This window comes from Gorilla gorilla, chromosome 6 (genome assembly GCF_029281585.2).
Source record: "Gorilla gorilla gorilla isolate KB3781 chromosome 6, NHGRI_mGorGor1-v2.1_pri, whole genome shotgun sequence".
Classification (NCBI taxonomy): Eukaryota; Metazoa; Chordata; class Mammalia; order Primates; family Hominidae; genus Gorilla; species Gorilla gorilla.
In genome coordinates, this window is record NC_073230.2 from 98,467,805 (window position 1) to 98,494,987 (window position 27,183).

General features: G+C 37.7%; 2 protein-coding genes across 7 annotated transcripts in view; one reads left to right on the top strand and one right to left on the bottom strand.

Annotated features, from left to right (window-relative positions):
- Positions 1-482: 482 nt before the first annotated feature.
- The window catches only part of CFAP69 (cilia and flagella associated protein 69), an 81,254-nt gene continuing 54,553 nt past the window's right edge, over positions 483-27,183 (bottom strand). For 4 of the 6 annotated variants that reach the window (XM_019031830.4, XM_031013479.3, XM_055346650.2 and 1 more), the window contains 7 exons: positions 26,761-26,953; positions 22,711-22,848; positions 21,985-22,061; positions 19,690-19,887; positions 18,934-19,020; positions 17,421-17,525; positions 15,725-16,720 (listed from right to left, as the gene is read on the bottom strand). In XM_019031830.4, the coding sequence (XP_018887375.3) occupies positions 16,550-16,720; positions 17,421-17,525; positions 18,934-19,020; positions 19,690-19,887; positions 21,985-22,061; positions 22,711-22,848; positions 26,761-26,953 (969 nt within the window). In that variant the 3' untranslated portion in view covers positions 15,725-16,549. Of the gene's footprint in view, positions 887-15,724; positions 16,721-17,420; positions 17,526-18,933; positions 19,021-19,689; positions 19,888-20,702; positions 20,819-21,984; positions 22,062-22,710; positions 22,849-26,760; positions 26,954-27,183 lie in introns of those variants that run through there. The other 2 variants (XM_055346649.2, XR_008667141.2) reach the window with 2 other exon arrangements.
- FAM237B (family with sequence similarity 237 member B) lies at positions 1,493-1,912 on the top strand. Its single transcript, XM_055346657.2, has one exon. The coding sequence runs from the start codon at positions 1,493-1,495 to the stop codon at positions 1,910-1,912; it is 420 nt and encodes a 139-aa protein (XP_055202632.2).

Here is a 27,183-nt window from a genome sequence, read left to right on the forward strand (position 1 = left end):
CGCCGGAGCGCACCGCGGCCGAGACGGTTCCGCTGAGCGAGCTTGGGCGCCCGGTGAGCGCTCGGGGTGGGTGACACAGCGCTGCCTCGCCCAGTTCGCCTGCCTCGGGAAGTGGGTCCGCTGGGCAGAGGGCGCCCTGGGCAGGGGTCGTCCGCGCTGAAACCTCTGGTTCCTCCTGGGCAGGAGGCGCCCCGTCCTCCTCCCAACGAGCGTAGCGCACCCAGGACACCGCGCCGGGACGCGCGCCTCGGACGTCGACCAGAGGTCCTCGACTCCCGCGTGGCCTCCCTCTTCTGCGCCCAGGTGACCTGACCCGGGGCTGGGGGCATTGGGGGAGGCGCTAACCTGAAATCGAGGGGGAAGAAATTCCCTGGTTCTACCCTAGCCCCTCTGATACAACACGTATCATAAACTGCCAGCTTTCAGCTCAGTCTGGGGAATTTGCACAATTTTCGACGATGTGAAATGACTTGAATGTCCTGTTTAGATTTGATTCGTATGATTTCTCTCTTCAGCCCAACTTTTTTGGGGAGGTGGCAGACGGCCGTGTACGGCGGAAAAAGGTGAGTCCTGTGTTCTGGATCTGTTCTCCTCTCCCTATCTCTCCCCGTTGGCTGTCAATGTTGTGAAAGGGACATTTCCAACAGCAGCCTTGAATAGCAGGTGTGTGGCAATTCAATGCCAACTTAGTCCTTAACTTCCTCTTATGTGCTTTGGGCCGATTTTACCCAACAATCAGTTGGCAAGCAGGCATGCAAAGAGGCATTAGAAAAATGTCAAGATTTTGCTGAATGTAATGGGCCCTGCACTATATCATCCTACCTTATATCACCTTTGTTTTCGTGCCACTTTATGTATGTCTATGTTCATCTTCTCCAACCAGCTCCTAAACAGAGGGAAGCCAAGAATATACCGGATATTAGTGCGTAACAAGTATTTTTCAATACATGAAAATGGAAACAGCAGTAACTTTGAGACTTAAACGGTGCTTGTGAGATCTAGTACCATTTGGGTTAATAATATCTCAATTAACAACAACAAAATACTTCCTATGTTACATGTAGAAAGGACTGCATTTTGATTCACTTAGTTGAAATGTGTTGTGGTAGGTAGGAGTCTTGGATAGGCAGCCAGGAGTCTGAAGACTTGCGGAACGGTATCACTAATGATCTAATCGGTAAAGGGAGAAGGTTGGAGCATAAGCTCTTTAAGGTTTCTGCCAGTTTTAAAGGTCTGTGATGAAATGAACCTTTGCATTTTCATAAACGTGTTGCATTTCAAAGACTCTTGATCAGAACGTTGGAAATCAAATCGGAACTCTAATATCCTAAAGGAAGATGTGATAATCAGTAACTTAGAAAAAATGAATACCTAGTAAGCAGATTTGGCTTGATCAAAAGCAAATATATGTGTATTTATAGTTTTTTAGATCAAGTGATTGAATAACTTTTTTAAGTTAAATATATCCTCCATTTTTTTTTCTGTATAGAATATGTGTCTTGCTACAAGAAGATGGTTCTATCTACAGCTGGGCTGCATGATGCTGATCAATCTGGTGAATGCTGACTTTGAGTTTCAAAAAGGAGTGCTTGCCAGCATCAGCCCAGGAATCACCGAAGACATTGATCTCCAGTGCTGGAAAGCTTGCTCTTTGACATTGATAGATCTCAAGGAACTCAAGATAGAGCACAATGTGGATGCTTTTTGGAATTTCATGTTGTTCTTGCAAAAATCTCAGCGGCCTGGACATTATAATGTCTTCTTAAACATAGCTCAGGATTTCTGGGACATGTATGTAGACTGCTTGCTTTCAAGATCTCATGGAATGGGCAGAAGACAGGCGATGCCCCCCAAATATAATTTTCCACAGAAAATAACAGGAGGTAATTTAAATGTGTATTTAAGAGAATAGCAGTTTACTTTCCTTTAAAAGTCACTATTTAATTCTTCTGATTTTTTTCAAGTTATCCAACAAGGTAGCAAATTTACCATATTTAGTTTTTTTCCCTAAAATGATAGGTTTTGATTCTCATTTTTACTCATTTTATATTATTTACAAACCACACAAGCTCTGACTTACAATTTTAAATGATCTTGGAATATAATACACTTTGGTAGATAATTAAAATTATCCTTGTTTCCCCATGAATAGTTCATAAGAAAGCCATTTAACCCTGTAATTATTCATATTACATTTGTTGAAGAAATTTTAAACATCAGACATGTATTTAGGCTTTTGAAATTAATTTTTTCAATAGGGTTGTATAAAAGCAGGAAATTTAAGAGTCATATTGGAATGAATATTAACAATTTCTTCTTTTAAATCTTACAGGACTAGATTTTACAAAATGAGAGTATTACATTTAAGAGAAAACATGGAAAATACCTCAAGCAAGATGACAGCGACCTGAAAACTTGTATTGATGAGGTCAAATATTTCTTGTCATAGTTATACAAATTATTTAATACTGATAAACGTTGTTTTTTGTTGTAATTGCTTTATTGCTATTGAATTATTCCAATATTTTCAGATAATTTCTCAATTTTTTACTTAGAAGGTGTCTTTTTAAAGTGTCTTTGTTTTAAAGAAAACATCAGTTAAAAGGCAAATGTGATATATTTTTTAGATACAATAGTCAATGGAATAAAATTGTAATCAATTTTATAAGGTATCTTATATATTAATATTGACTATTAAACTGTGCCAAAACTAATGGCAGTATTATCCTAAAAAGTAACATTTAATGTAGTATATTTGGTGGTTTCTGAAATGTACATTTCATTACCAAGCCATCTTCTATATTAAAGTATTTTTCTATGCATTAAGGACTAAAACCTTTTTATGTTTTCATTTTTATTGTCTTTGTTTTGAAAAAGGAACAACAAAGACAGTAAGAAACTTCATTTCAGTAAAGTACAATTTGATAGAATTTTTGTGTTAGCTGAGTTATTTTTTATATTGCCTATTTATATCTCACATCTTATTTCAAAAAGGATGTGAAGCTTTAAAGAAATATACCGAAGAAAAGGAAAACATGAAGTAGTGCAGGAAATTGGAACACTGGGACATGAAGACAGGGAAGTAATACAATGGAGTTACGGTTTAGATTAATACTTTTTGAATGCATGTCGTAAAAGCCTATACCTTTGATAAAGGGTGCCTATAAATTTGGTCTGTTTCCCACTTCTCCTAGTGAAGAGGGACACATGAACAGTTTCAAGATTCACATGCTTATAAGAAAAACCAAACCACATGTTCAACAGAGGTCCAGCCTTTTCCAGTACAAAGAATCAATAAAAATCTGACCCATAGGTTTTCACAGTGGCTACCATGGTTTACAACACTGGTTTCAAGTATCCTTACAATGACAGATTCTCTCCTGTACAGTCTGATTCCAGTACACTCAAACTCAAATATAAAAAGTTTTAAAATCGGCTAAAATAATACTGAACAAGTAACGAACTGTCTGATGGTTTGACTTGATCCAAGAATAAGCTGACTTAAAGGAGGGACATTCTTTGCATCATTGACCGCTTTCAAATTCTGATGATGTATAGACCATTTATTAGGGGTTTTACATATAAACACTCTTAAAATTACATTTTGCATGTAATTTCAGGGGGCTGCATAAACCCCGGGTTAGGAATTTTCAATATTAAAGGACCTCATAGCGTTCGGTAATATTATTTCATATAACCAATTTTGCGTGAGTAGCAGATAATATAAGATTGTAGGGCTAATAATTTCCTAGATTGAAAACTTCTTATCTTGCCAATTAAGGGTGGATCCCTAAGCTCAGAAAATCAACTGGTTGGAGGGTAGGGCTAATGTTCTCATAAAAATGACCCGACAGCTATCCACCTAGAATTCATTTCCTGCAGAGGAGCTGAAGTGGTACCTAGAGACAGTGTTACAGTTTTCCTTAAAAAAACAGTTCTCTTTTACAGTCTATGGGCAAATGATTGAAGCTCAAAAGTTCAATGCTGTAAAGTGAGACCATGTAATTTTAGTCTAAAAAATTTTTCAACCAGTTATCCTCAATCACTTATAGTTGTCATGACAATTTTATTGCAGCGATGATAAACATTTTAGCTTAAATCAATAAAATTAGTCTTCCAGTTAATGGCAAAATGGTTTTCTAGTTCTTTTAATTGAATTTACATACTACATTGGGTTAAAAATAAGAACATTTGCTAAACTGGGCAATCTGGTTTTAAAACAACTCATCTTAAGCTTTTTGATGGTGATTACATACCGTAAATTCCTCCCCATTTTTGGCACAGTGTCATCTGCATATAAAAAAACTTATTCTTTCTGTTCATCATTCATTCATTCAACAAATATTCATTAAGCTTTAGGGTATATTAGTGAACAATCCAGACGTAATCTTTGACTCACAGAGTTGACACTGAAGTGGGACAATGCAGGGATAGACCGAAAGATCTAATTCAAAAGCAATTTTATGATATCAAAATAGAAGATAAAAAAGAAGGTGGTCAAAATGAAGCTGAATGGGGACAGTATGTATTTCTCTTTTGTCCTATCCAAAATCATTTGACAGTCTAGAGATCATTTTAAAAAACAAACCACCAATTCTTGTAGTGGTACCATGGTAAAGATTCAGTTTCACAGCTTTGGGTTTATGCTGAGCTCATTTAGCTTAGCTCATAACCGATTATTTTTCAGAGAGCTTAAGGCTGAGGAGAAAAAAAGTGGCAAAGGATCTATTATTGACCCCACAAATATTTCTTCATAAGATGATACAAGGGATAATAATTATCTATGTCTAAAGTTCCTCTGCTGTTTCTATCGAATCTTTATTTTTTCTTTTTTTGAGACGGAGTTTCGCTCTTGTTGCTCAGGCTGGAGTGCAATGGCGTGATCTTGGCTCACTGCAGCCTCCGCCTCCCGGGTTCAAGTGACTCTCCTGCCTCAGCCTCCCAAGTAGGTGGGATTATAGGCACCTGCCACCATGCCCAGCTAATTTTTTGTAGTTTTAGTAGAGACAGGGTTTCACCAGGTTCACCAGTCTGGTCTCAAACTCCTGACCTCAGGTGATCCACCTGCCTCTGCCTCCCAAAGTGCTGGGATTACAGGCGTAAGCCACCAAGCCTGGTCAGAATCTTTTTTAAACTTTAAATAAACTTTTAATTTTGTTTATTTTTTAAACTTTTATTTTAGGTTCAGGGGTACACATGCAGGTTTGTTCTATAGGTAAACTCATTTCACGGGGGTTTGTTGTACAGATTATTTTGTCACCCAGGTACTAAGCCTAGTACTCAATAGTTATTTTTCCTGATCCTCTCCCTCTTCCCACTCTCCACCATCAAGTAGGCCTCAGTGCCTGTTGTTCCGCATTTCGTGTCCATGAGTTCTCATCATCTAGCTCCCACTTAAGTGAGAACAGGTGGTATTCGGTTTTCTGTTCCTGTGTTGGTTTGCTAGGGATAATGGCCTCCACCTCCATCCATGTTCTTGCAAAAGACATGATCTCATTCTTTTTATGGCTGCATAGCATTCCATGGTGTATATGGACCACATTTTCTTTATCCAGTCTGTCATGATGGGCATTTAGGTTGATTCCATGTCTTTGCTATTGTGAATAGTGCTGCAGTGAACATTCATGTGCGTGTGTCTTTACTGTAGAATGATTTATATTCCCCTGAGCATATACTCAGTCACGGGATTGCTGGGTCGAATAGTAGTTCTGTTTTTAGCTCTTTGAGGAATTGCCACACTGCTTTCCACAATGGTTGAACTAATTTACACTCCCAGCAACAGTGTATAAGCATTCTCTTTTCTCTGCAACCTCGCCAGCATCTGTTGTTTTTTGACTTTTTAATAACAGTCATTCTGACTGGTGTGAGATGGTATCTCATTGTGGTTTGATAGCATTTCTCTAATGATCAGTGATATTGAGCTTTTTTTTCACACGCTTGTTGGCTGCATGTATGACTTCTTTTGAAAAGTGTCTGTTCATGTCCTTTGCCCACTTTTTAATGTTTTTCTTCTTGTAAATTTGATAAACTTTTCATTTTAAAATAGTTTTAAAGGGGGGAGGGGGGAGGGATAGCATTGGGAGATATACCTAATGCTAGATGACGAGTTAGTGGGTGCAGCGCACCAGCATGGCACATGTATATATATGTAACTAACCTGCACATTGTGCACATGTACCCTAAAATTTAAAGTATAATAATAATAATAAAAAATACCAAACTTTAAAAGTTTTAAATTTGCAGAGAAGTTGCAAGGATGGTACAGAGTTCCTATATACCTCTCAACATTTTTTTTTTCTTTTTCTTTTTTTTTTTGGCAGGGTCTTGCTCTGTCAGTGGTGCAATCACGGCTCACTGCAACTTCAACCTCCTGGGCTCAATTGATCCTCCTACCTCAGCCTCCCAAATAGCTGGAACTACGGGTGTGGTCTACACCACCACTCCCAGATAATTTTTGTATTTTTTTGTAGAGTCAGGATTGCACTCCATTGCCCAAGATGGTCTCCAACTCCTGGACCCAAGTGATCTGCCTGAGTCAGCCTCCCAAGTGCTGGGATTACAGGCCTGAACCACTGTGCCTGGCCCCATGTTTATTCTTATTGTTAATATCTTAACATTATATATGTCACAACTAATACACTGAAACCAATACAATATTAAGTAAACTTCCTATTTTATTCAGATTTCAGTAGTTTTTCCCTAAGCTCCTTTTTTGTTATTGTTGTTCCAGGATCCTACGTTACACTGAGTTGTCATGTCTTCTGAGGTTCCTGTGGGTTGTGACAATGTCTCAGACCACGTTTTTGATGACCTTGACAATTTTGAGTACTGGTACTGGTCAGGTATATTGCAAAATGCCCCTCAGTTTGGGTTTGCCTGATGTCTTTGTTAGACTGGGATTATAGGTTTTTGGGATGAAGACCACAGAGGTAAAGTATCATACTCGACACGTCATATCAAAGGCACATGTCATTGACGTGACTTGCCATTGGTGGTGTTTAACCTTGGCTAAGGTAGTGTTTGCCAGTTTTCTTCATTGTAAAGTTTCTTTCCACTTTCTTTCTATATTACATCCTCTGGAAAGAAGTCACTAAGCATAACCCATACTTGAGAATGGGCAGTTATCTTCTACCTTCTTGAGGAGGGAATATCTACATAAATCATTTAGAATTCTTTGTATGGAGGCTTCCCCCACTTTCTCTCTCCCTTCCTTCCTTTTTTCCTTCATCATTTATTTATGTCAGTATGGATTTATGAACATTTGTTTATACTTTGGTTTATAATCCAACACTACATTATTGATTTGTTCAAATCATTCCAGCTTTGGCCACTGGGAGCTCAGTAAGATGCTCCAGACTCATATATTTCTGCGCCAGCCTTAGAATTAGCCATTTCTCCAAGAAGCCCTGGCTCATTTTATTGGAGAATGATATTGGAAACCAAAGTTGGGGTATTGGGTCTATCTATAGAATTTTGACCTGATAGTACCAAGACAGTTCCTGGATGTCAGGGTCTGCTATTCTTTCTCAGAAAGCATCCCTGACATTTTCCTTGATAGGCAACTAAATATAAGCAATAAAAAATGGTTGCTAATGAAACTAATGTAAGTTAAGGTTGTGTTGGCAGAATGTGTGTAAAAATGAGAGGAACTACATTGATCCTGCTCACCTGAAAAATCTTTGATCCGTTTGGTCACAGTTTAGAGGAATATTGACAAATTGTAGCACTTCAGATGGAGCTGACCAGATTCATAAATTCTAGAAACTACATTATCAGAAGAATGATGAAAGAAACTGGATATCTGACCTCAAAAGACTTAAGGTGGATAACATAGTTGTATATAAAATACTTTATGTTCCATAAGGCAGACTGATGATGCCAGATGGATGAAAGTTATTCACCTAATTATTCACTGATTTTTCACTCAATGTAAGTCAGCACTGTCTGACAATTAGTTTAACCATGCTAGAATGAGCTCCCCCATGTGGTAAAAGTCTCATTACTGAGATTGTTGAAGCTACTTTTATCTGTGCTCACTGAATTCCACAGTTTTATTCTTTTGACTTTCTTTTCATTCAGTTGGTTAGTAAAAGTTTCCGCTTGAAAGCTTCAAATTTTATCTCACCTGACTAATGTAAGAAAATATACCATCCTTCTCTCAGCCGGCAGGATCGGGTAGGCATCATGTCCCCTAGGGCTCAGGGGAGGTGTGAGAATATAGGATGTGATGAGAGACAGAGACTTAGAGTTAGTGATATTGTGAGAAAGAGTCACTCACTCACTGTGTGGTGGCTGGAATTATAATATGCAAACTTGGGTGAATCTGTCTACCAAGTGCAAGTGTCTGTATTAAGGAACATTACTGCTCTCCATCAACTTACACTTATTTGTCTATTAAATAGCTGCTACATAATAATCTGCCCTGTTTTACCTTTCTTCTTGCTGATGGGCAAAATACATGGAAGAAAAAAGGTTCACAGACATCAGAAATTGTCTAGATTACAGTCCTAATCAATCTGAGACATTTAGTTGTACTACATACAAAAATGATACTCAAGCAAGTAATACTAGTTCCACACCTTGGTTATACTCATGTAGTATTTATGCCTCACCATTTTGGAGAAAATCTGTCATGTTATGAAGTAAATACATTTAAACTAACATGTTGTCTGTGTTGAGCATTACTTGTGTAGTATTTTGTTGGCTGAATCTTCCCTTTGAGCTCAGTACTTTGCTGCATTTGCAGAGCTCAAGGGAAAGACTGCCAGTAGCTGAGGCCACCATCACATTATCTAATAATTTATTTCCTGAGATACTGAGTACAATAATTAATGAGATATGGTCTCTACCTTGTTCTTAGAGAGCTTATAGTCTACAAAATGGAGCAAAGATTCATTGTTAGCCGTGGACACTTCACATCAATTCAAGTGTACCTATGATGTATCTGGTATTTTTTGTATGGGCATCTCGTTGTATGCTCCTACTCATGCTTGGGGTTTCCTGTGAAGGAAAGAAACAAATTATACCTTCTAATATCTTCTTGAAGGTGGTAGACTACAGAAAGGGATTCAGGAGAGAACAAAGCTCACTGATAAGCTGATGCATGTTATCTAATCCTATGAGGCACAAGAGGATGGGCATCTGGGCCAGGGTGAGAAGCCGCCAATCAAAGGTGAACTGGCAACTCATTCTAATTAGAACAATGACAAGAGCTGCAACCTCTACCCCTCAATGAAGATGTTACTGTCTTCACAGACAGGATAATGGAAAATCCCTAGAGGAATGTGAGTTGGGGGAAGAGGAGGAGGAGGAGGAGGAAAGAAGAAGGAGGAAAATGTGGGTCCATTGAGGTGATAGAGCCTGGTCTTATCTAATAATGAAAGAACCTATCTATGTTTTCCCAACCATGTATTCAATGGCATCATGTTGGTAGCTTGAGATTGGTAATAGTGGCAGTATTTATACTGTGTGAATTGGTGAGAAAATGATGTAAATCAGGGCTTTTCCCTCCTGGAGAGCTAGTTGTTATCCATTTGCCAGTACACTGCTGAGTGTGCCCCATGGGCCCAGAATCTAGACTCAAATTCCAGTTTATTTTCCTAAGAAACAGGTCCTTGTCTCTCTGATTCCTGGACATGAACTCATGTCGTTTGTGGCTTCCAGGCTGGAGGAGGGGTGTGAAGGGAATGAAGGCAGGAGAGGGAGACTTCATAAGGGCATCCAGGGACACAGATTTGCTCTATGTCCAGCATAAAGGCATTTATCTCCTATTCTTTGACAAGATACCTCTACTACCAAATGAGGGAAAACACTTCCCCCATTACACCTTTCCCTTCCCCATTAAAGAAGAGAAGTAGCGAGGAGCCAAGATGGCTGAATAGGAACAGCTCCGGTATACAGCTCCCAGCCTGAGTGACGCAGAAGACGGGTGATTTCTGCATTTCCATCTGAGGTACCGGGTTCATCTCACTAGGGAGTGCCAGACAGTGGGTGCAGGTCAGTGGCTGTGCGCACCGTGCGCGAGCGGAAGCAGGGCGAGGCATTGCCCCACTTGGGAAGCACAAGGGGTCAGGGAGTTCCCTTTCCAAGTCAAAGAAAGCGGTGACGGACGCACCTGGAAAATCGGGTCACTCCCATCCGAATATTGCGCTTTTCGGACCGGCTTAAAAAATGGCGCACCACGAGATTATATCCCGTACCGGGCTCGGAGGGTCCTATGCCCACGGAGTCTCACTGATTGCGAGCACAGCAGTCTGAGATCAAACTGCAAGGCGGCAGCGAGGCTGGGGGAGGGGCGCCCGCCATTGCCCGGGCTTGCTTAGGTAAACAAAGCAGCCGGAAAGCTCCAACTGGGAGGCACCCCCCAGCAGGTGCACACTGACACCTCACACGGCAGGGTATTCCAACAGACCTGCAGCTGAGGGTCCTGTCTGTTAGAAGGAAAACTAACAAACAGAAAGGACATCCACACCAAAAACCCATCTGTACATCACCATCATCAAAGACCAAAAGTAGATAAAACCACAAAGATGGGGAAAAAACAGAACAGAAAAACTGGAAACTCTAAAACGCAGAGCGCCTCTCCTCCTCCAAAGGAACGCAGTTCCTCACCAGCAACGGAACAAAGCTGGGTGGAGAATGACTTTGACGAGCTGAGAGAAGAAGGCTTCAGACGATCAAATTACTCTGAGCTAGGGGAGGACAATCAAACCAAAGGCAAAGAAGTTGAAAACTTTGAAAAAAATTTAGAAGAATGTATAACTAGAATAACCAATACAGAGAAGTGCTTAAAGGAGCTGATGGAGCTGAAAACCAAGGCTCGAGAACTACATGAAGAATGCAGAAGCCTCAGGAGCCGATGCGATCAACTCGAAGAAAGGGTATCAGCAATGGAAGATGAAATGAATGAAATGAAGCGAGAAGGGAAGTTTAGAGAAAAAAGAATAAAAAGAAATGAGCCAAGCCTCCAAGAAATATGGGACTATGTGAAAAGACCAAATCTACGTCTGATTGGTGTACCTGAAAGTGATGGGGAGAATGGAACCAAGTTGGAAAACACTCTGCAGGATATTATCCAGGAGAACTTCCCCAATCTAGCACGGCAGGCCAACGTTCAGATTCAGGAAATACAGAGAACGCCACAAAGATACTCCTCGAGAAGAGCAACTCCAAGACACATAATTGTCAGATTCACCAAAGTTGAAATGAAGGAAAAAATGTTAAGGGCAGCCAGAGAGAAAGGTTGGGTTACCCTCAAAGGGAAGCCCATCAGACTAACAGCTGATCTCTCGGCAGAAACCCTACAAGCCAGAAGAGAGTGGGGGCCAATATTCAACATTCTTAAAGAAAAGAATTTTCAACCCAGAATTTCATATCCAGCCAAACTAAGATTCATAAGTGAAGGAGAAATAAGATACTTTACAGACAAGCAAATGCTGAGAGATTTTGTCACCACCAGGCCTGCCCTACAAGAGCTCCTGAAGGAAGCGCTAAACATGGAAAGGAACAACCGGTACCAGCCTCTGCAAAATCATGCCAAAATGTAAAGACCATCGAGACTAGGAAGAAACTGCATCAACTAATGAGCAAAATCACCAGCTAACATCATAATGACAGGATCAAATTCACACATAACAATATTAACTTTAAATGTAAATGGACTAAATGCTCCAATTAAAAGACGCAGACTGGCAAATTGGATAAAGAGTCAAGACCCATCAGTGTGCTGTATTCAGGAAACCCATCTCACGTGCAGAGACACACATAGGCTCAAAATAAAAGGATGGAGGAAGATCTACCAAGCAAATGGAAAACAAAAGAAGGCAGGGGTTGCAATCCTAGTCTCTGATAAAACAGACTTTAAACCAACAAAGATCAAAAGAGACAAAGAAGGCCATTACATAATGGTAAAGGGATCAATTCAACAAGAAGAGCTAACTATCCTAAATATGTATGCACCCAATACAGGAGCACCCAGATTCGTAAAGCAAGTCCTGAGTGACCTATAAAGAGACTTAGACTCCCACACATTAATAATGGGAGACTTTAACACCCCACTGTCAACATTAGACAGATCAACGAGACAGAAAGTCAACAAGGATACCCAGGAATTGAACTCAGCTCTGCACCAAGCAGACCTAATAGACATCTACAAAACTCTCCATCCCAAATCAACAGAATATACATTTTTTTCAGCACCACATCACACCTATTCCAAAATTGACCACGTACTTGGAAGTAAAGCTCTCCTCAGCAAATATAAAAGAACAGAGATTATAACAAACTATCTCTCAGACCACAGTGCAATCAAACTAGAACTCAGGATTAAGAATCTCACTCAAAACCACTCAACTACATGGAAACTGAACAACCTGCTCCTGAATGACTACTGGATACATAACGAAATGAAGGCAGAAATAAAGATGTTCTTTGAAACCAACCAGAACAAAGACACAACATACCAGAATCTCTGGGACACATTCAAAGCAGTGTGTAGAGGGAAATTTATAGCACTAAATGCCCACAAGAGAAAGCAGGAAAGATCCAAAATTGACACCCTAACATCACAATTAAAAGAACTAGAAAAGCAAGAGCAAACACATTCAAAAGCTAGCAGAAGGCAAGAAATAACTAAAATCAGAGCAGAACTGAAGGAAATAGAGACACAAAAAACCCTTCAAAAAAATTAATGAATCCAGGAGCTGGTTTTTTGAAAGGATCAACAAAATTGATAGACTGCTAGCAAGACTAATAAAGAAAAAAAGAGAGAAGAATCAAATAGACACAATAAAAAATGATAAAGGGGATATCACCACTGATCCCACAGAAATACAAACTACCATCAGAAAATACTACAAACACCTCTACGCAAATAAACTAGAAAATCTAGAAGAAATGGATAAATTCCTTGACACATACACTCTCCCAAGACTAAACCAGGAAGAAGTTGAATCTCTGAATAGACCAATAACAGGAGCTGAAATTGTGGCAATAATCAATAGCTTACCAACCAAAAAGAGTCCAGGACCAGATGGATTCACAGCCGAATTCTACCAGAGGTAGAAGGAGGAACTGGTACCATTCCTTCTGAAACTATTACAATCAATAGAAAAAGAGGGAATCCTCCCTAACTCATTTTATGAGGCCAGCATCATTCTGATACCAAAGCCGGGCAGAGACACAACCAAAAAAGAGAATTTTAGACCAATATCCTTGATGAACATTGATGCAAAAATCCTCAATAAAATACTGGCAAAACGAATCCAGCAGCACATCAAAAAGCTTATCCACCATGATCAAGTGGGCTTCATCCCTGGGATGCAAGGCTGGTTCAATATACGCAAATCAATAAATGTAATCCAGCATATAAACAGAACCAAAGACAAAAACCACATGATTATCTCAATAGATGCAGAAAAAGCCTTTGACAAAATTCAACAACCCTTCATGCTAAAAACTCTCAATAAATTAGGTATTGATGGGACGTATTTCAAAATAATAAGAGCTATCTATGACAAACCCACAGCCAATATCATACTGAATGGGCAAAAACTGGAAGCATTCCCTTTGAAAACTGGCACAAGACAGGGATGCCCTCTCTCACCACTCCTATTCAACATAGTGTTGGAAGTTCTGGCCAGGGCAATTAGGCAGGAGAAGGAAATAAAGGGTATTCAATTAGGAAAAGAGGAAGTCAAATTGTCCCTGTTTGCAGACGACATGATTGTATATCTAGAAAACCCCATTGTCTCAGCCCAAAATCTCCTTAAGCTGATAAGCAACTTCAGCAAAGTCTCAGGATACAAAATCAATGTACAAAAATCACAAGCATTCTTATACACCAACAACAGACAAACAGAGATCCAAATCATGAGTGAACTCCCATTCACAATTGCTTCAAAGAGAATAAAATACCTAGGAATCCAACTTACAAGGGATGTGAAGGACCTCAAGGAGAACTATAAACCACTGCTCAAGGAAATAAAAGAGGATACAAACAAATGGAAGAACATTCCATGCTCATGGGTAGGAGGAATCAATATCGTGAAAATGGCCATACTGCCCAAGGTAATTTACAGATTCAATGCCATCCCCATCAAGCTACCAATGACTTTCTTCACAGAATTGGAAAAAACTACTTTAAAGTTCATATGAAACCAAAAAAGAGCCCGCATCACCAAGGCAATCCTAAGCCAAAAGAACAAAGCTGGAGGCATCACACTACCTGACTTCAAACTATACTACAAGGCTACAGTAACCAAAACAGCATGGTACTGGTACCAAAACAGAGATATAGATCAATGGAACAGAACAGAGCCCTCAGAAATAATGCCGCATATCTACAACTATCTGATCTTTGACAAACCTGAGAAAAACAAGCAATGGGGAAAGGATTCCCTATTTAATAAATGGTGCTGGGAAAACTGGCTAGCCATATGTAGAAAGCTGAAACTGGATCCCTTCCTTACACCTTATACAAAAATCAATTCAAGATGGATTAAAGACTTAAACATTCGACCTAAAATCATAAACACCCTAGAAGAAAACCTAGGCATTACCATTCAGGACATAGGCATGGGCAAGGACTTCATGTCCAAAACACCAAAAGCAATGGCAACAAAAGACAAAATTGACAAATGGGATCTAATTAAACTAAAGAGCTTCTGCACAGCAAAAGAAACTACCATCAGAGTGAACAGGCAACCTACAAAATGGGAGAAAATTTTCGCAACCTACTCATCTGACAAAGGGCTAATATCCAGAATCTACAATGAACTCAAACAAATTTACAAGAAAAAAACAAATAACCCCATCAAAAAGTGGGCGAAGGACATGAACAGACAATTCTCAAAAGAAGATATTTATGCAGCCAAAAAACACATGAAAAAATGCTCATCATCACTGGCTATCAGAGAAATGCAAATCAAAACCACAATGAGATACCATCTCACACCAGTTAGAATGGCAATCATTAAAAAGTCAGGAAACAACAGGTGCTGGAGAGGATGTGGAGAAATAGGAACACTTTTACACTGTTGGTGGGACTGTAAACTAGTTCAACCATTGTGGAAGTCAATGTGGAGATTCCTCAGGGATCTAGAACTAGAAATACCATTTGACCCAGCCATCCCATTACTGGGCATATACCCAAAGGACTATAAATCATGCTGCTATAAAGACACATGCACACGTATGTTTATTGCGGCATTATTCACAATAGCAAAGACTTGGAACCAACCCAAATGTCCACCAATGATAGACTGGATTAAGAAAATGTGGCACATATACACCATGGAATACTATGCAGCCATAAAAAATGATGAGTTCATGTCCTTTGTAGGGACATGGATGAAATTGGAAATCATCATTCTCAGTAAACTATCGCAAGAACAAAAAACCAAACACCGCATATTCTCACTCATAGGTGGGAATTGAACAATGAGATCACATGGACACAGGAAGGGGAATATCACACTCTGGGGACTGTGGTGGGGTGGGGGGAGGGGGGAGGGATAGCATTGGGAGATATACCTAATGCTAGATGACGAGTTAGTGGGTGCAACACACCAGCATGGCACATGTATACATATGTAACTAACCCGCACAATGTGCACATGTACCCTAAAACTTAAAGTATAAAAATAAATAAATAAATAAATAAAAATAAATAATAATAAAAAAGTAAAAAAAATTTGCTCAAGAAAAAAAAAAGAAGAGAAGTAGCTTTAGAGTTTGCTTTGTATATTTATATATTAAGAGTAAAACCAGCTGTATTTTTTTTCTTTTTTACCATTTGGCTCATGACTAACATTTGCTTTTATAGCAGAGAAAACATAATTTTATTTTGACGAACATACTTGTCGCAGAGTTATTGTTTATCTTGCTGCCCAATATTCATATACACTTGCTTCTGATAATAGTACCCTGATTCCCCACTCTATCCGTATATTTTGGATGGAGTTGCCCTGCTTCTGGCTCCAGGAAGAGGCATTACTCAGCCATGGCCAAAGTCATGGTGAATGGCTCAGGACTACTGTAGGCATGTGGGCAATCAGGGGTCCTGAGATGCATAGGCAGCTGCAGAAACCACAGAGACACAGGCATGAACCTAAGAGAATGTAAGCCAGGAGCTGCTAGGGAAGGAGAAGATCCTACTCATATAGTTTTAGTCCTTAGATTCAGCAATGCCTGTAGTCTAAATTCCTCCTAGATTTGATAGGTAGAGAGCCTGTAAGAAATTTTTTTTCTGACTTAAACTAGTTAGAATAGTTCACATGCAACCAACAGAGTCCTAACTGATGTACTATGTTTTACAATTTCACTTAGTAAAATTGGTAGCCTTTCCAAAGAAACTGATGACAACTCTTCTGATATTACATGTTGATGTTTTCCATAAAAATAAATTATATGTCCTTTTATTTTTATAGTATTTTACTAAAATATTTATACTAAAATACTTATTCTAAAATATTGGCTTTACATATGTATAAAGATATATTCAGCTAAAAAATTACAAGCTGACTTTATTTCAAAAAGCCTCTATAGTATATTACGTAGGAATACTCTTTTTTGGTGCATCCACAATTTTAACTGCTTTCACCCTCTGCAAGGCTCCTCCTCGAATGGGCAGTTTTTTAAGAGCAATATCCGTATCAACCAGAGGTCCTCCTACTAATCGGGCAGGAGTGCTTTCCACTGTTACTACCCCACCAGAGGGCACCTAAAAAGGCAAAAGGTAAATATCTAAAAGTCCATTTACACAATTTTCAACAAGAGAAAAACTCATTCATCCTTCAGCTTACTTTTGAAAAGACACAAATGTAATGAATAACTAGGAGGCAGTTATGGTATAATAGAAAGATAAGGGCATCGGAGCCAGGAAAAGTAGGTTTGAATTCTATTTCTATTGCTTATCAGCTTTGTAACTGGGGGCAAATTAAGTCTAGCAGAGGATAACAGGAACACTTGGGATCTACTTGCCAGGAAAAGGGGAAGCACTGCGTCTTTTCTGTTAAAGAGATATAAGGACAATTATAAGCTGACTAGTGTTTATAGCAGTTTCTTAGAAATCCTGGAGGGCTGGGCCTACTCTAAACCAGAACCGGGCAAAAGTGGATATACATTGGAGATAAATATGCCTTAATGATGTGAAATTTGAACAGCAAAAAGAAAAAATGTGAGATGAAAATCCCATAGACATAATATTTTGGGGGCCTAAGTTTTTTTTTTATTAATTTTTTTAACTTCTAATTTTTAAATTAAAAATTTTTTTTGAATAGTTTTATTGAGATATAATTCAACACCACATAATCCATCCATTTAATGGGTAAAATTCAATGGTTTTCAGTATATTTGCACAGTTGTTCAAACACTCTAAATTTAATGTCTATTAAGAAAATGTTATGGAGAAAGAATCTTACCGTTGTGTTAAGGCCTTTGATATCTGTTTGGTGAAATATTGCATTTTGTGGTCGTTTATGGTATCTGGAGGCTTCTATAGCTTTTTCTTGAAGACTTTTTGCTTTCTGAGGATTTTTAAATTAGAAAGAAAATATTAATTGCTATTAAATCAGTAATGATGGTACTTACAATGAAAAACATATTTAATTGTGTCTGGCTTATGCTTTGGTTGTTTATTAGATAGCGCTGAAATCTGCATTTACTCATTTAGACTAAAAAGACAGTTATTAGTAAGTTAGATACTTTGCACATTGAAGAAGACTCCAGTCACCTAAAAGTCTTCCAGAGATTTCTGGAAGTAGTCCAAGAAATCCATATATGACCAAGGAGTCAAGCAGATCCTGAAGAAATCAGGTTCAATTTTTAGCACATAATTTAATAAGCTATTAAATTTATATCAGGTGATGCATATTGCAAAATACATTGCATAAATTACCAACTGATTAAGTACACTTAAATGTTTTAAGCATTCAGAATAATAAAAATTATGTAATTCATCGCAGTTATATTTAAGCTATTTGAAGTTATTTTCAAGGTATTTGCTACACTAAACAAGTGAAATGTGAAGTAATAAACGACCTGCAGGAAAGGAGCTGATTTTCATTAACTAGTGCTAAAAATACAGGTAGTTAGGAAGACATTTTATAAGTAGAATTGGGAAGAACTTTCAGTGAACAGGGAGATAACTTGGTACCTTGAGTGAGCTTGTTCTTAACTTTGGTTTTGCTATCTTAATATGGTTCCACCGTCTTGTGGACTAACTTAACATTTAGCAATTTTATATCTACAGGAAGTATTGGAACATTAGGTAAAGTGTATCCAAAGCATCAGAAATGAAGGAGAGATTTTTTAAAAAGTGTATCCAAGATGTTAATGGAAAAGGGTGGGGAAAAGTAATGACATTCTGGAAATCCATGGTGTTTCTCACATATTTCAAGTGAACCATTAGCACTATACATTTTTTAGATTAGTTTCTAGCTTACAGCTGAAGTAGCTTACCACATTTTTCTACAAAGGGATATTTATCCCCAATTCACATTTAAGTTTAACATAATGCTTCTTTTGGTGATCACAGAAGGGAAAGCTCTTGGGGGACAGAGTAACACAACACAGTTGCTCTTTGTGTCCTTTACTTTGCCTCTCACAGAAAAGAAATCAATGAATAAGCAGGTTCAGAATGGAAAGCAGAACACATTTTCCTGCTCATTCCTGGCTATCATCTTCTTCTTTATGTAGGTCAAGAACATCAGCCTTGTTTCTCCCTGATAAACCAAATGAAACTCAAAGCAGCATCTTCTGTAACTGTGAAATGCAGTTTCACTTATCACTCTAAATTGCATATGAGCATCTAATAGTGTTGGTATTGTATGGAAAGGTCACTAGGAAAAAATGAATGAATATTTGTTCCTGAAAAAGTCTGTCTGTAAGAGTTGGCTATTTGTTGTGGATACTATAATACATTAAAAATCCTACCTTTAACGTTTTAGCGTTTGATGTTCTAGCCAAGAAATCTTCCCATGATTTATTAGCCAGCTCTCTTTGCTTGTGCGTGGCCTGTATCTGAAATGAGAAAGATAATTAAGTTTCAGTTTCTTTTTTTTCTTTTTTATTTTTGAGACAGAATCTCACTCTGTCACCCAGGCTGGAGTCCAGTGGCATGTCTCAAGTATCTCTCTGCCTTTTAAAAATTTAAGACTGTAGAAATAAAATTATAATGCAAAAAAACAGCATTGAATATAGTAACTCAATCTCAAACTCCATAGTTTCTTTTAAAACTGCACAGAGACACTGAAAATAACTCTAAGAGAAAACCACAAAATAACTCAAGGCTGAAACACCCACAAGTAAGAAAAATATATCTTATGGATAACTTCATCTGGGTTTATACATTGCAATTATTATCTTGTGCCTTAATGGTATCTGTGGCTTACTTTCTTATTGATATATAATAGTTGTACATATTTATGGCATACATGTGATATTTTGATATGTGCACACAATGTGTAATGATCAGGGTAATTGGGATATCCATCCCCTTAAACACTTATCATTTCTTTGTATTAGGAGCATTCCAAGTCTTCTGGGTATTTTGAAATGTACAATAAATTATTGTTACTATAGTTGCCCTACTGTGCTATTGAACAACAGAACTTATTCTATCTAACTGTATTTTTGTGCCCATTAACCAACCTATCTTCGTTCTCCCTCCTCACTACCTATGTAGCTTACTTTTGCATATACTTTTTGTTCATTTTGCACGTCTTGGCATGCTTGGCTTTCAATTATATCACTTTGCAGAGAAGCAACCATCTTTCCAATATTTTCTGATGCTGTTGTAATAGCTTCCAAAGCTTTTTTATCTGTAGTGACTGGTCTTAATTTTTCTAATTTTATTTCTTCATATATTTCATTCCATATTTCTCCAATCTGTTACAACAAAGTTTAACAAAGTTAAATTAACCAAAAATAAATCATGCAATTGTACAATTATACAATTTTTTATATGGTTAGTCACTCCTGTTAACACTTAAACTTTTCCTGAATTACTTCCTGGGAATAAGTGCATTGGGAATGATTGAGGGTACCAGCTACGTTTGAGTACTCAGTAGGAATTTATCAAATGTTTTTCAATGGTATGTTATTCATGGATAAGGCTCTCCTATGCCTAGTTCACTGCCATCATCACCATCATCACTGCCCTCTAGTTTATAGTTACCTTGATTTCACAGCTGCAGAAACTGCTGATTTATTCTTATCTTTTTGAACTATCGTTACTTTCCTCCCTAAAGCCCTATATTGAAGGCTAGGTCAAGATGAACTTTTAGGAGAATGAACATGGGGATTACTAGGACCCTAGAACCCAGCCACCCTGAGAAAGGGGCCCTGCCCCTCACCTTCTAGCTAAGGCAAATTATAATGGAATCTCAAGCTTTTAACTCCATGGTTCCATCATGTCAGTGGCTCCATCCTCATATTCTAGGCTGTCTAGAAGTTAACGTTCTTGAGTGTATTTAGAATTAGAGAAAAAAGAGCAGAGTTGTGCAGCAGAAGTGCACGGGACCCATAAAATTAAAGAAAAAAATTATATATCTATGATAAGGAAAAAATTCATCTTTGGGCTGAATGGAGTGGGTGGATCACTTGAGCCTAGGAGTTTGAGGGCAGCCTCAGCAACACAGTGAGACCTTGTCTCTACCCCGCCCCACCCCCCGCAATAAAAAGCTGGGTATGGGGGTACACACTTGTAGTCCCAGCTACTTGGGAAGATGAGGCTGGAGGATCAAATGAGCCTGGGAGGTTGAGGCTGCAGTGAGTTGTGATCATGCAACTGCACTTTAGGCTAGGTGACAGGATGAGACTGCCTCAAAAAAAAAAAAAAAAAAAACCAAAAAAAAAAAAAAGGAAAGAAAGAAAATAGAGGTTTACTCATTTATAACATCCAAATATACAGTACTAATATTAGTAGAAGGACAATGTTAACTTAAAAAGACTTTCTTGAGACTTCAAAAGTATTTACTGACAAATATAACTAGCAAGGTAAGTAACCTATCTTTTAATCAAGATTGGATCATAATATAAAGTAATGATAAAATAATACTTTAATAAGTATTAATAATTTATTTTAATAAATAAAAACTTATTTAATTTCAACTCCAAAGAGAAGAAACTGTATGGCCAGGCTGGTCTCGAACCCCTGACCTTGGGTGATCCACCCACCTTGGCCTCCCAAGGTGCTGGGATTGCAGGCATGAGAATACAAAAATTAAAAAATACAAACATTAGCTGGGCGTGGTGGTGGGTGCCTGTCATCCCAGCTACTTGGGAGGCTGAGGCAGGAGAATCACTTGAACCTGGGAGGCAGAGGTTGCATTGAGCCAAGATCATGCCATTGTACTCCAGCCTGGGTGACAAGAGCAAAATCTCCATCTCAAAAAAATAATTTTTTTTTTTTTTTGCTAGGCTTTTGAACAGTTTTATATCAGTTTTTTTTTTTTTTTTTTTTTGAGACGGAGTCTTGCTCTGTCGCCCGGGCTGGAGTGCAGTGGCGCAATCTTGGCTCACTGCAAGCTCCACCTTCCAGGTTCACATCATTCTCCTGCCTCAGCCTCCCGAGTAGCTGGGACTACAGGCGCCCGCCACCACATCCAGCTAATTTTTGTACTTTTAGTAGAGACAGGGTTTCACCATGTTAGCCAGGATGGTCTTGATCTCCTGACCTCACTATCCACCTGCCTTGGCCTCCCAAAGTGCTGGGATTACAGGCGTGAGCCACCGTGCCCGGCTTATATCAGTTTTGTACATCTTCTTTCATAAACTAAGTTGGATGAAATCTTATCCCATGAAAAACACCCAATCATGGGATGGGTGTATGGTGTATTTCTTCAACAGCATCAGATGCAAAATGAAAAATAAAAACTATACAGTATGTAGGTGATTGCTCACAACCATGAATAGATATTTTATTTTCCAGTTAATTTTTTGCTATCTAGATTTTAATAATCAGGTTATTAAAAAGATACTTACTTTAAAATCAAGATATCTATGTATGATACAAAGGGTGACAAAATCTTCAGCAGATAGGCCAGGTAAATTTTCAAAATCTAAAATAAAGTTTATAAAGACAGAATTACTTTAGCAGAGCAAGTGATTCTAAGAAACATCTATCTATCTATCTATCTATCTATCTATCTATCTATCTATCTGTCTATCTACCTATCTAAAAACAAATGCAAAGTTACTTTTGATTTCATTTTGATTTATGAAAAAGTTAATTCTGTGAGAAGCTTGTGAGTAGGCTTCTTTCTATAACACATTTCTGCCAGGTCATCCAATATATAGGAATCATTTCTTTCTGTGTTGTAGTCAGACAATAATATCTTACTTCAGAAGCTGAAGAGTGTTTGATAAACTTTTTCCTTAATAGACAGCAAAGACTTAAAAAAAAAAAACTCAAGTGACTCAGAATGTCAGTATTTTAAGCTTAATCATCTAAACTAACTGTCCTTAATCCTATCTGCACATTGGAATTGCCTGGGGAGCTTTAGAAAATACTATTGCCTGGATCCCACACACAGAGATTCTGATTTAATTGGTGAGGGGTGCAGTTTGGGAATTGGGATAACAATGGAAAATGAATTTCTCTATATAAAGAGATTTTTGCTCATTATATTTGAAAAACTGACTCCAAAGTAAAATCAGTGTGTATACTTAGCAAAACAGACTCTTGCAAATTTGAAGAGAACTTCTTACCTAGTTTGCCCAATATAGCATAAATTTTTGCTCTAATATTCTCAGAAACATCCATAATCGCAATAGATGGGCAGTTAGCAGGCAGTGGGATGATTTTTTGCTCTTCTTGAAAGCTAGTAAATAGAGGTTTTTTTGTATCTAATCATTGGATAGCATGAAAATAGAAAAGGGACAGATAAAAACCATAGTAAACAAATACTTAATTTTGAGATTTTAGTCAAGATAACATAAAATATAGAAAAATATTGTAGCAAAAAAATAGTGCCTATTACATGGTTACACTTTTGAAATAATAATTAAGCAGCTATTTCTTCCCCACTCTGTGGCAAAACTTAGAGCCTTCATTTTTATTGTTTATGTAAAATATTAAAATTTCACAAAATTACTTTTTAAAAGTAAAACTTCTATGTAAATAATTTTAAAAATTTTGAAATCCAGAACTTGAGTAATGTCAGTTTAACAGTGATGTAACCTTGTTTACTTTTGGTTTCTATATATTATGCTATAAATATAAAAACTATTTTATGATGCTATAGGTCAAAACTCAGAAACAATAAAAATGGATTGAAGATACAAGTCATCAGAAGGGGAAGTATTTACATTTAAAAATAAACAATACTTAAGGAAACATATCTAAAAATAATAAGAGCCATCTATGACAAACCCACAGCCAGCATTATATGGAATGGAGAAAAGCTGGAAGCATTCCCTTTGTAAACTGGCACAAGACAGGCATGCGCTCTTTCACCACATAGTATTGGAAATCTTGGCCAGAGCAATCAAGCAAGAGAAAGAAAAAAAAAAGCATCCAAACAGCAAGAGATGAAGTCAAACTATCCCTGTTTGCAGATGACATGAGTCTGTATCTAGAAAACTCCATATCTCGGCCCAAAAGCTCCTTTAGCTGATAAACAACTTTAGCAAAGTTGCAGGACACGAAATCAATGTACAAAAGTGACTAGCATTCCTACACACCAACAACAGCCAAGCCAACAGCCAAGTCAGAAACACAATCCCATTCACAATTGCCATAAAAAGAATAAAATACCTAGGAATACAGCTAACCAGGGAGCCAAAAGACCTCTATGATGAGAATTACAAAATACTGCTTAAAGAAATCAGAGATGACACAAACAAATTGAAAAACATCCCATGCTCAAGGATAGGAAGAATCAATATCATTAAAATGGTTATACTGCCCAAAGCAATTTACAGATTCAATAGTATTTCTATAAAGCTATCAAGAACAATCTTCACATAACTAGAGAAAACTATTCAAAAAATCATATGGAATCAGAAAGAGTCCCAATAGCCAAGGAAATCCTAAACAAAGAGCAACACTAGAGGCATCACGTTACCTAAGTTCAAACTAAACTACAAGACCACAGTAACCAAAACAGCATAGTACTGGTACAAAAACAGACACAGTTCAATATAACAGAATAGAGAGCCCAGAAATAAGGCTACACACCTACAACTACTTGATCTTCAACAAAGCTGACAGAAACAAGCAATGGGGAAATAACTCCCTATTTAATAAATGGTGCTGGGATAACTAGCCAGCCATATGCAGAAAATTGAAACTGGACCTCTTCCTTATACCATATACAAAAATCAACTCAAGTTGGATTAAAGACTTAAATGTAAAACCCAACACTATAAGAACCCTGGAAGACAACCTAGGCAGTAGCAATCTGGATTTAGGAATGGGCAAAGATTTCAGGACAAAGATGCCAAAAGGAATTACAATACAAGCAAAAATTGACAAATGGGATCTAATTAAACTTAAGAACTTCTGCACAGTAAAAGAAACTATCAACAGGATGAAAAGCCAACCAACAGAATGGGAGAAAATTTTTGCAAACTATGCATCTGACAGAGGTCTAATATCCAGCATCTATAAGGAACTTAAACAAATTTATAAGAAAAAACACAACCCCATTCAAAAGTGGGCAAAGGACATGAACAGACACTTTTCAAAAGAAGTCATACATGCAGCCAACAAGCATATGAAAAAAGCTCAATATCACTGATTATTAGAAAAATTCAAATTCAAATCACAATGAAATAGTATCTCACATCAGTCAGAGTGGCTGTTATTAAAAAGTCAAAAAATAACATACCGGCAAGGTTGTGGAGAAAAGGGGATGCTTATACACTGTTGCTGGGAGTGTAAATTAGTTCAACCATTGTGGAAAGCAGTGTGGCAATTCCTCAAAGAGCTAAAAACAGAACTACTATTCGACCCAGCAATCCCATGACTGAGTATATGCTCAGAGGAATATAAACCATTCTATCATAAAGACACACACACATGAATGTTCACTGCAGCACTATTCACAATAGCAAAGACATGGAATCAACCTAAATGCCCATCATGACAGACTGGATAAAGAAAATGTGGTCCATATACACCATGGAATACTATGCAGCCATAAAAATAGTGAGATCATGTATTTTGAAGGAACATGGATGGAGGTGGAGGCCATTATCCTTAGCAAACTAACACAGGAACAGAAAACCAAACACCGCATGTCTTCACTTATAAGTGGGATCTAAATGATGAGAATTCATGGACACATGGAGGAGAACAACACACACTGAGGCCTATTAGAGGGTAGAGGGTAGGAGGAGGGAGAGGGTCAGACAAAATAACTATTGGGTACTAGGCTTAGTACCTGGGTGACAAAATAATCTGTACAACAAACCCGTGTGACATGAGTTTACCCATATAACAAACCTGCATGTGTACCCCTGAACCTAAAATAAAATAAAAAAAAAAAAAAGTGAACCGTTTACATGAAACCATAAGAATCTTAAAAGGCTTAGAATATGTAGGCGGGGTGCAGTGGCTCACGTCTGTAATCCCAGCACTTTGGCAAGTGGAGGTGGGCAGATCCTCTGAGGTCAGGAGTTCAAGACCAGCCTAGCCAACATGGTGAAACCCTGTCTCTAATAAAAAAAATACAAAAATTAGCTGGGTATGGTGGCACGTGGCTGTAGACCCAGCTACTTAGGAGGCTGAGGCAGAAGAATCATTTGAACCCGGGAGGCGGAGGTTGCAGTGAGCCGAGTTCGTGCCACTGCACTCCAGCCTGGGCGAAAGAGTGAGACTCTGTCTCCAAAAAAAAAAAAAAAAGAAAAAAGAAAAAAAGAAAATGTAATATATTGGCCAGGTGTGGTGGCTCATGCCTATAATCCCAACACTTGGCAGAGGCTGAGGTGAGTGGATCGCTTGAGCCCAGGAGCTTGAGACCAGCCTGGGCAACATGGTGAAACCTCGTCTCTACAAAAAATACAAAAATTAGCTGGGTGTGGTAGCGCATGCCTGTAGTCCCAGCTACTTGGGAGGCTAAGGCAGGAAAATCGCTTGAGCCTGGGAGGCAGAGGTTTCAGTGAGCCAAGATTGCACCATCACACTCCAGTCTGGGTGACCTGAGTAAAACCCTGTCTCACAAAAAAAAAGAAAAAAATGTAATGTAGCAGTATGGAATATGTAAATGAACTAAAAATTATGATACTGTAAGTCTCATTAATTTAGAATCTAGTAATTAAAATTTTTGAACATCTGGACTATTTTTATTTAGGAAACAATATCTTCTTTCATATAAAAAGTAAACTCTATAAACATTAATCAGATCATGTTGCCTAATGGATTTAGAAAAAGGAAAAATGAACAGAAATGTATAAAATACCAAAATAGTATTTTGAAGCAATCTATTTACATCTCAATGAAATATTATTGAATCTATCTATAAAAGCAGAAAACCCAAAGAAGCATCTTTAGGAACTACTTTAATTGTTTTTTAGTTAAAAGAATGTAATTAAATACCATTCCTTAAAAATATTCTCTAAAAATATGAACCTACTACTAATTTACTTAGTTTTCTTCCAGTCACTTAGGATAGCAAATTTTTCAAACTCTTGTTAAAAAAAAAAAAACAACTTTAGACAAGGGGGTGAAAGGCCTGATGCTTTCCTAATACCATTTAAAGATCTTTTAAAATATATACATTAATTGCTTCTACTAACAATTATAAATATACTCACCAATGATCTTCCCATTTTTATCACGTTTTACTCCTAGTTCTTTTTCCTCCTTTCTCCACAATTTAATTAAAAGACTAGCAGCTGTCTGATCCTTCTTCCCTTGCCAAGCATTGACATGAGCTGCAGTTTTGGGATTATCACAAAATTCAACCATTATTCCAAGTATTAGATTACAGAATTTTTTTTGGTTCAACTTTAGCAAGGAAACAGAAAAGGAAAAAAGTTGCAATAAATATTAAGAATTATTGTCTTCAAAAAAAAAAGAGAGAAACACTTGTATTATCATTAAGTTTCTTCTAAACTCAGAGTCAGGAAAATCTCCTGTTAAAATGGACATATAATGGACATTTTAATGTCCTGTTAAAATGGACATATAAAATGACTATATTTTCAAACATTAGAAATTTAAAACGATAAAAAGTA

Excerpts from the sequence above, each read along its gene's own strand:
- FAM237B (XM_055346657.2), top strand. The coding sequence starts at position 1,493 with ATGTGTCTTGCTACAAGAAGATGGTTCTATCTACAGCTGGGCTGCATG.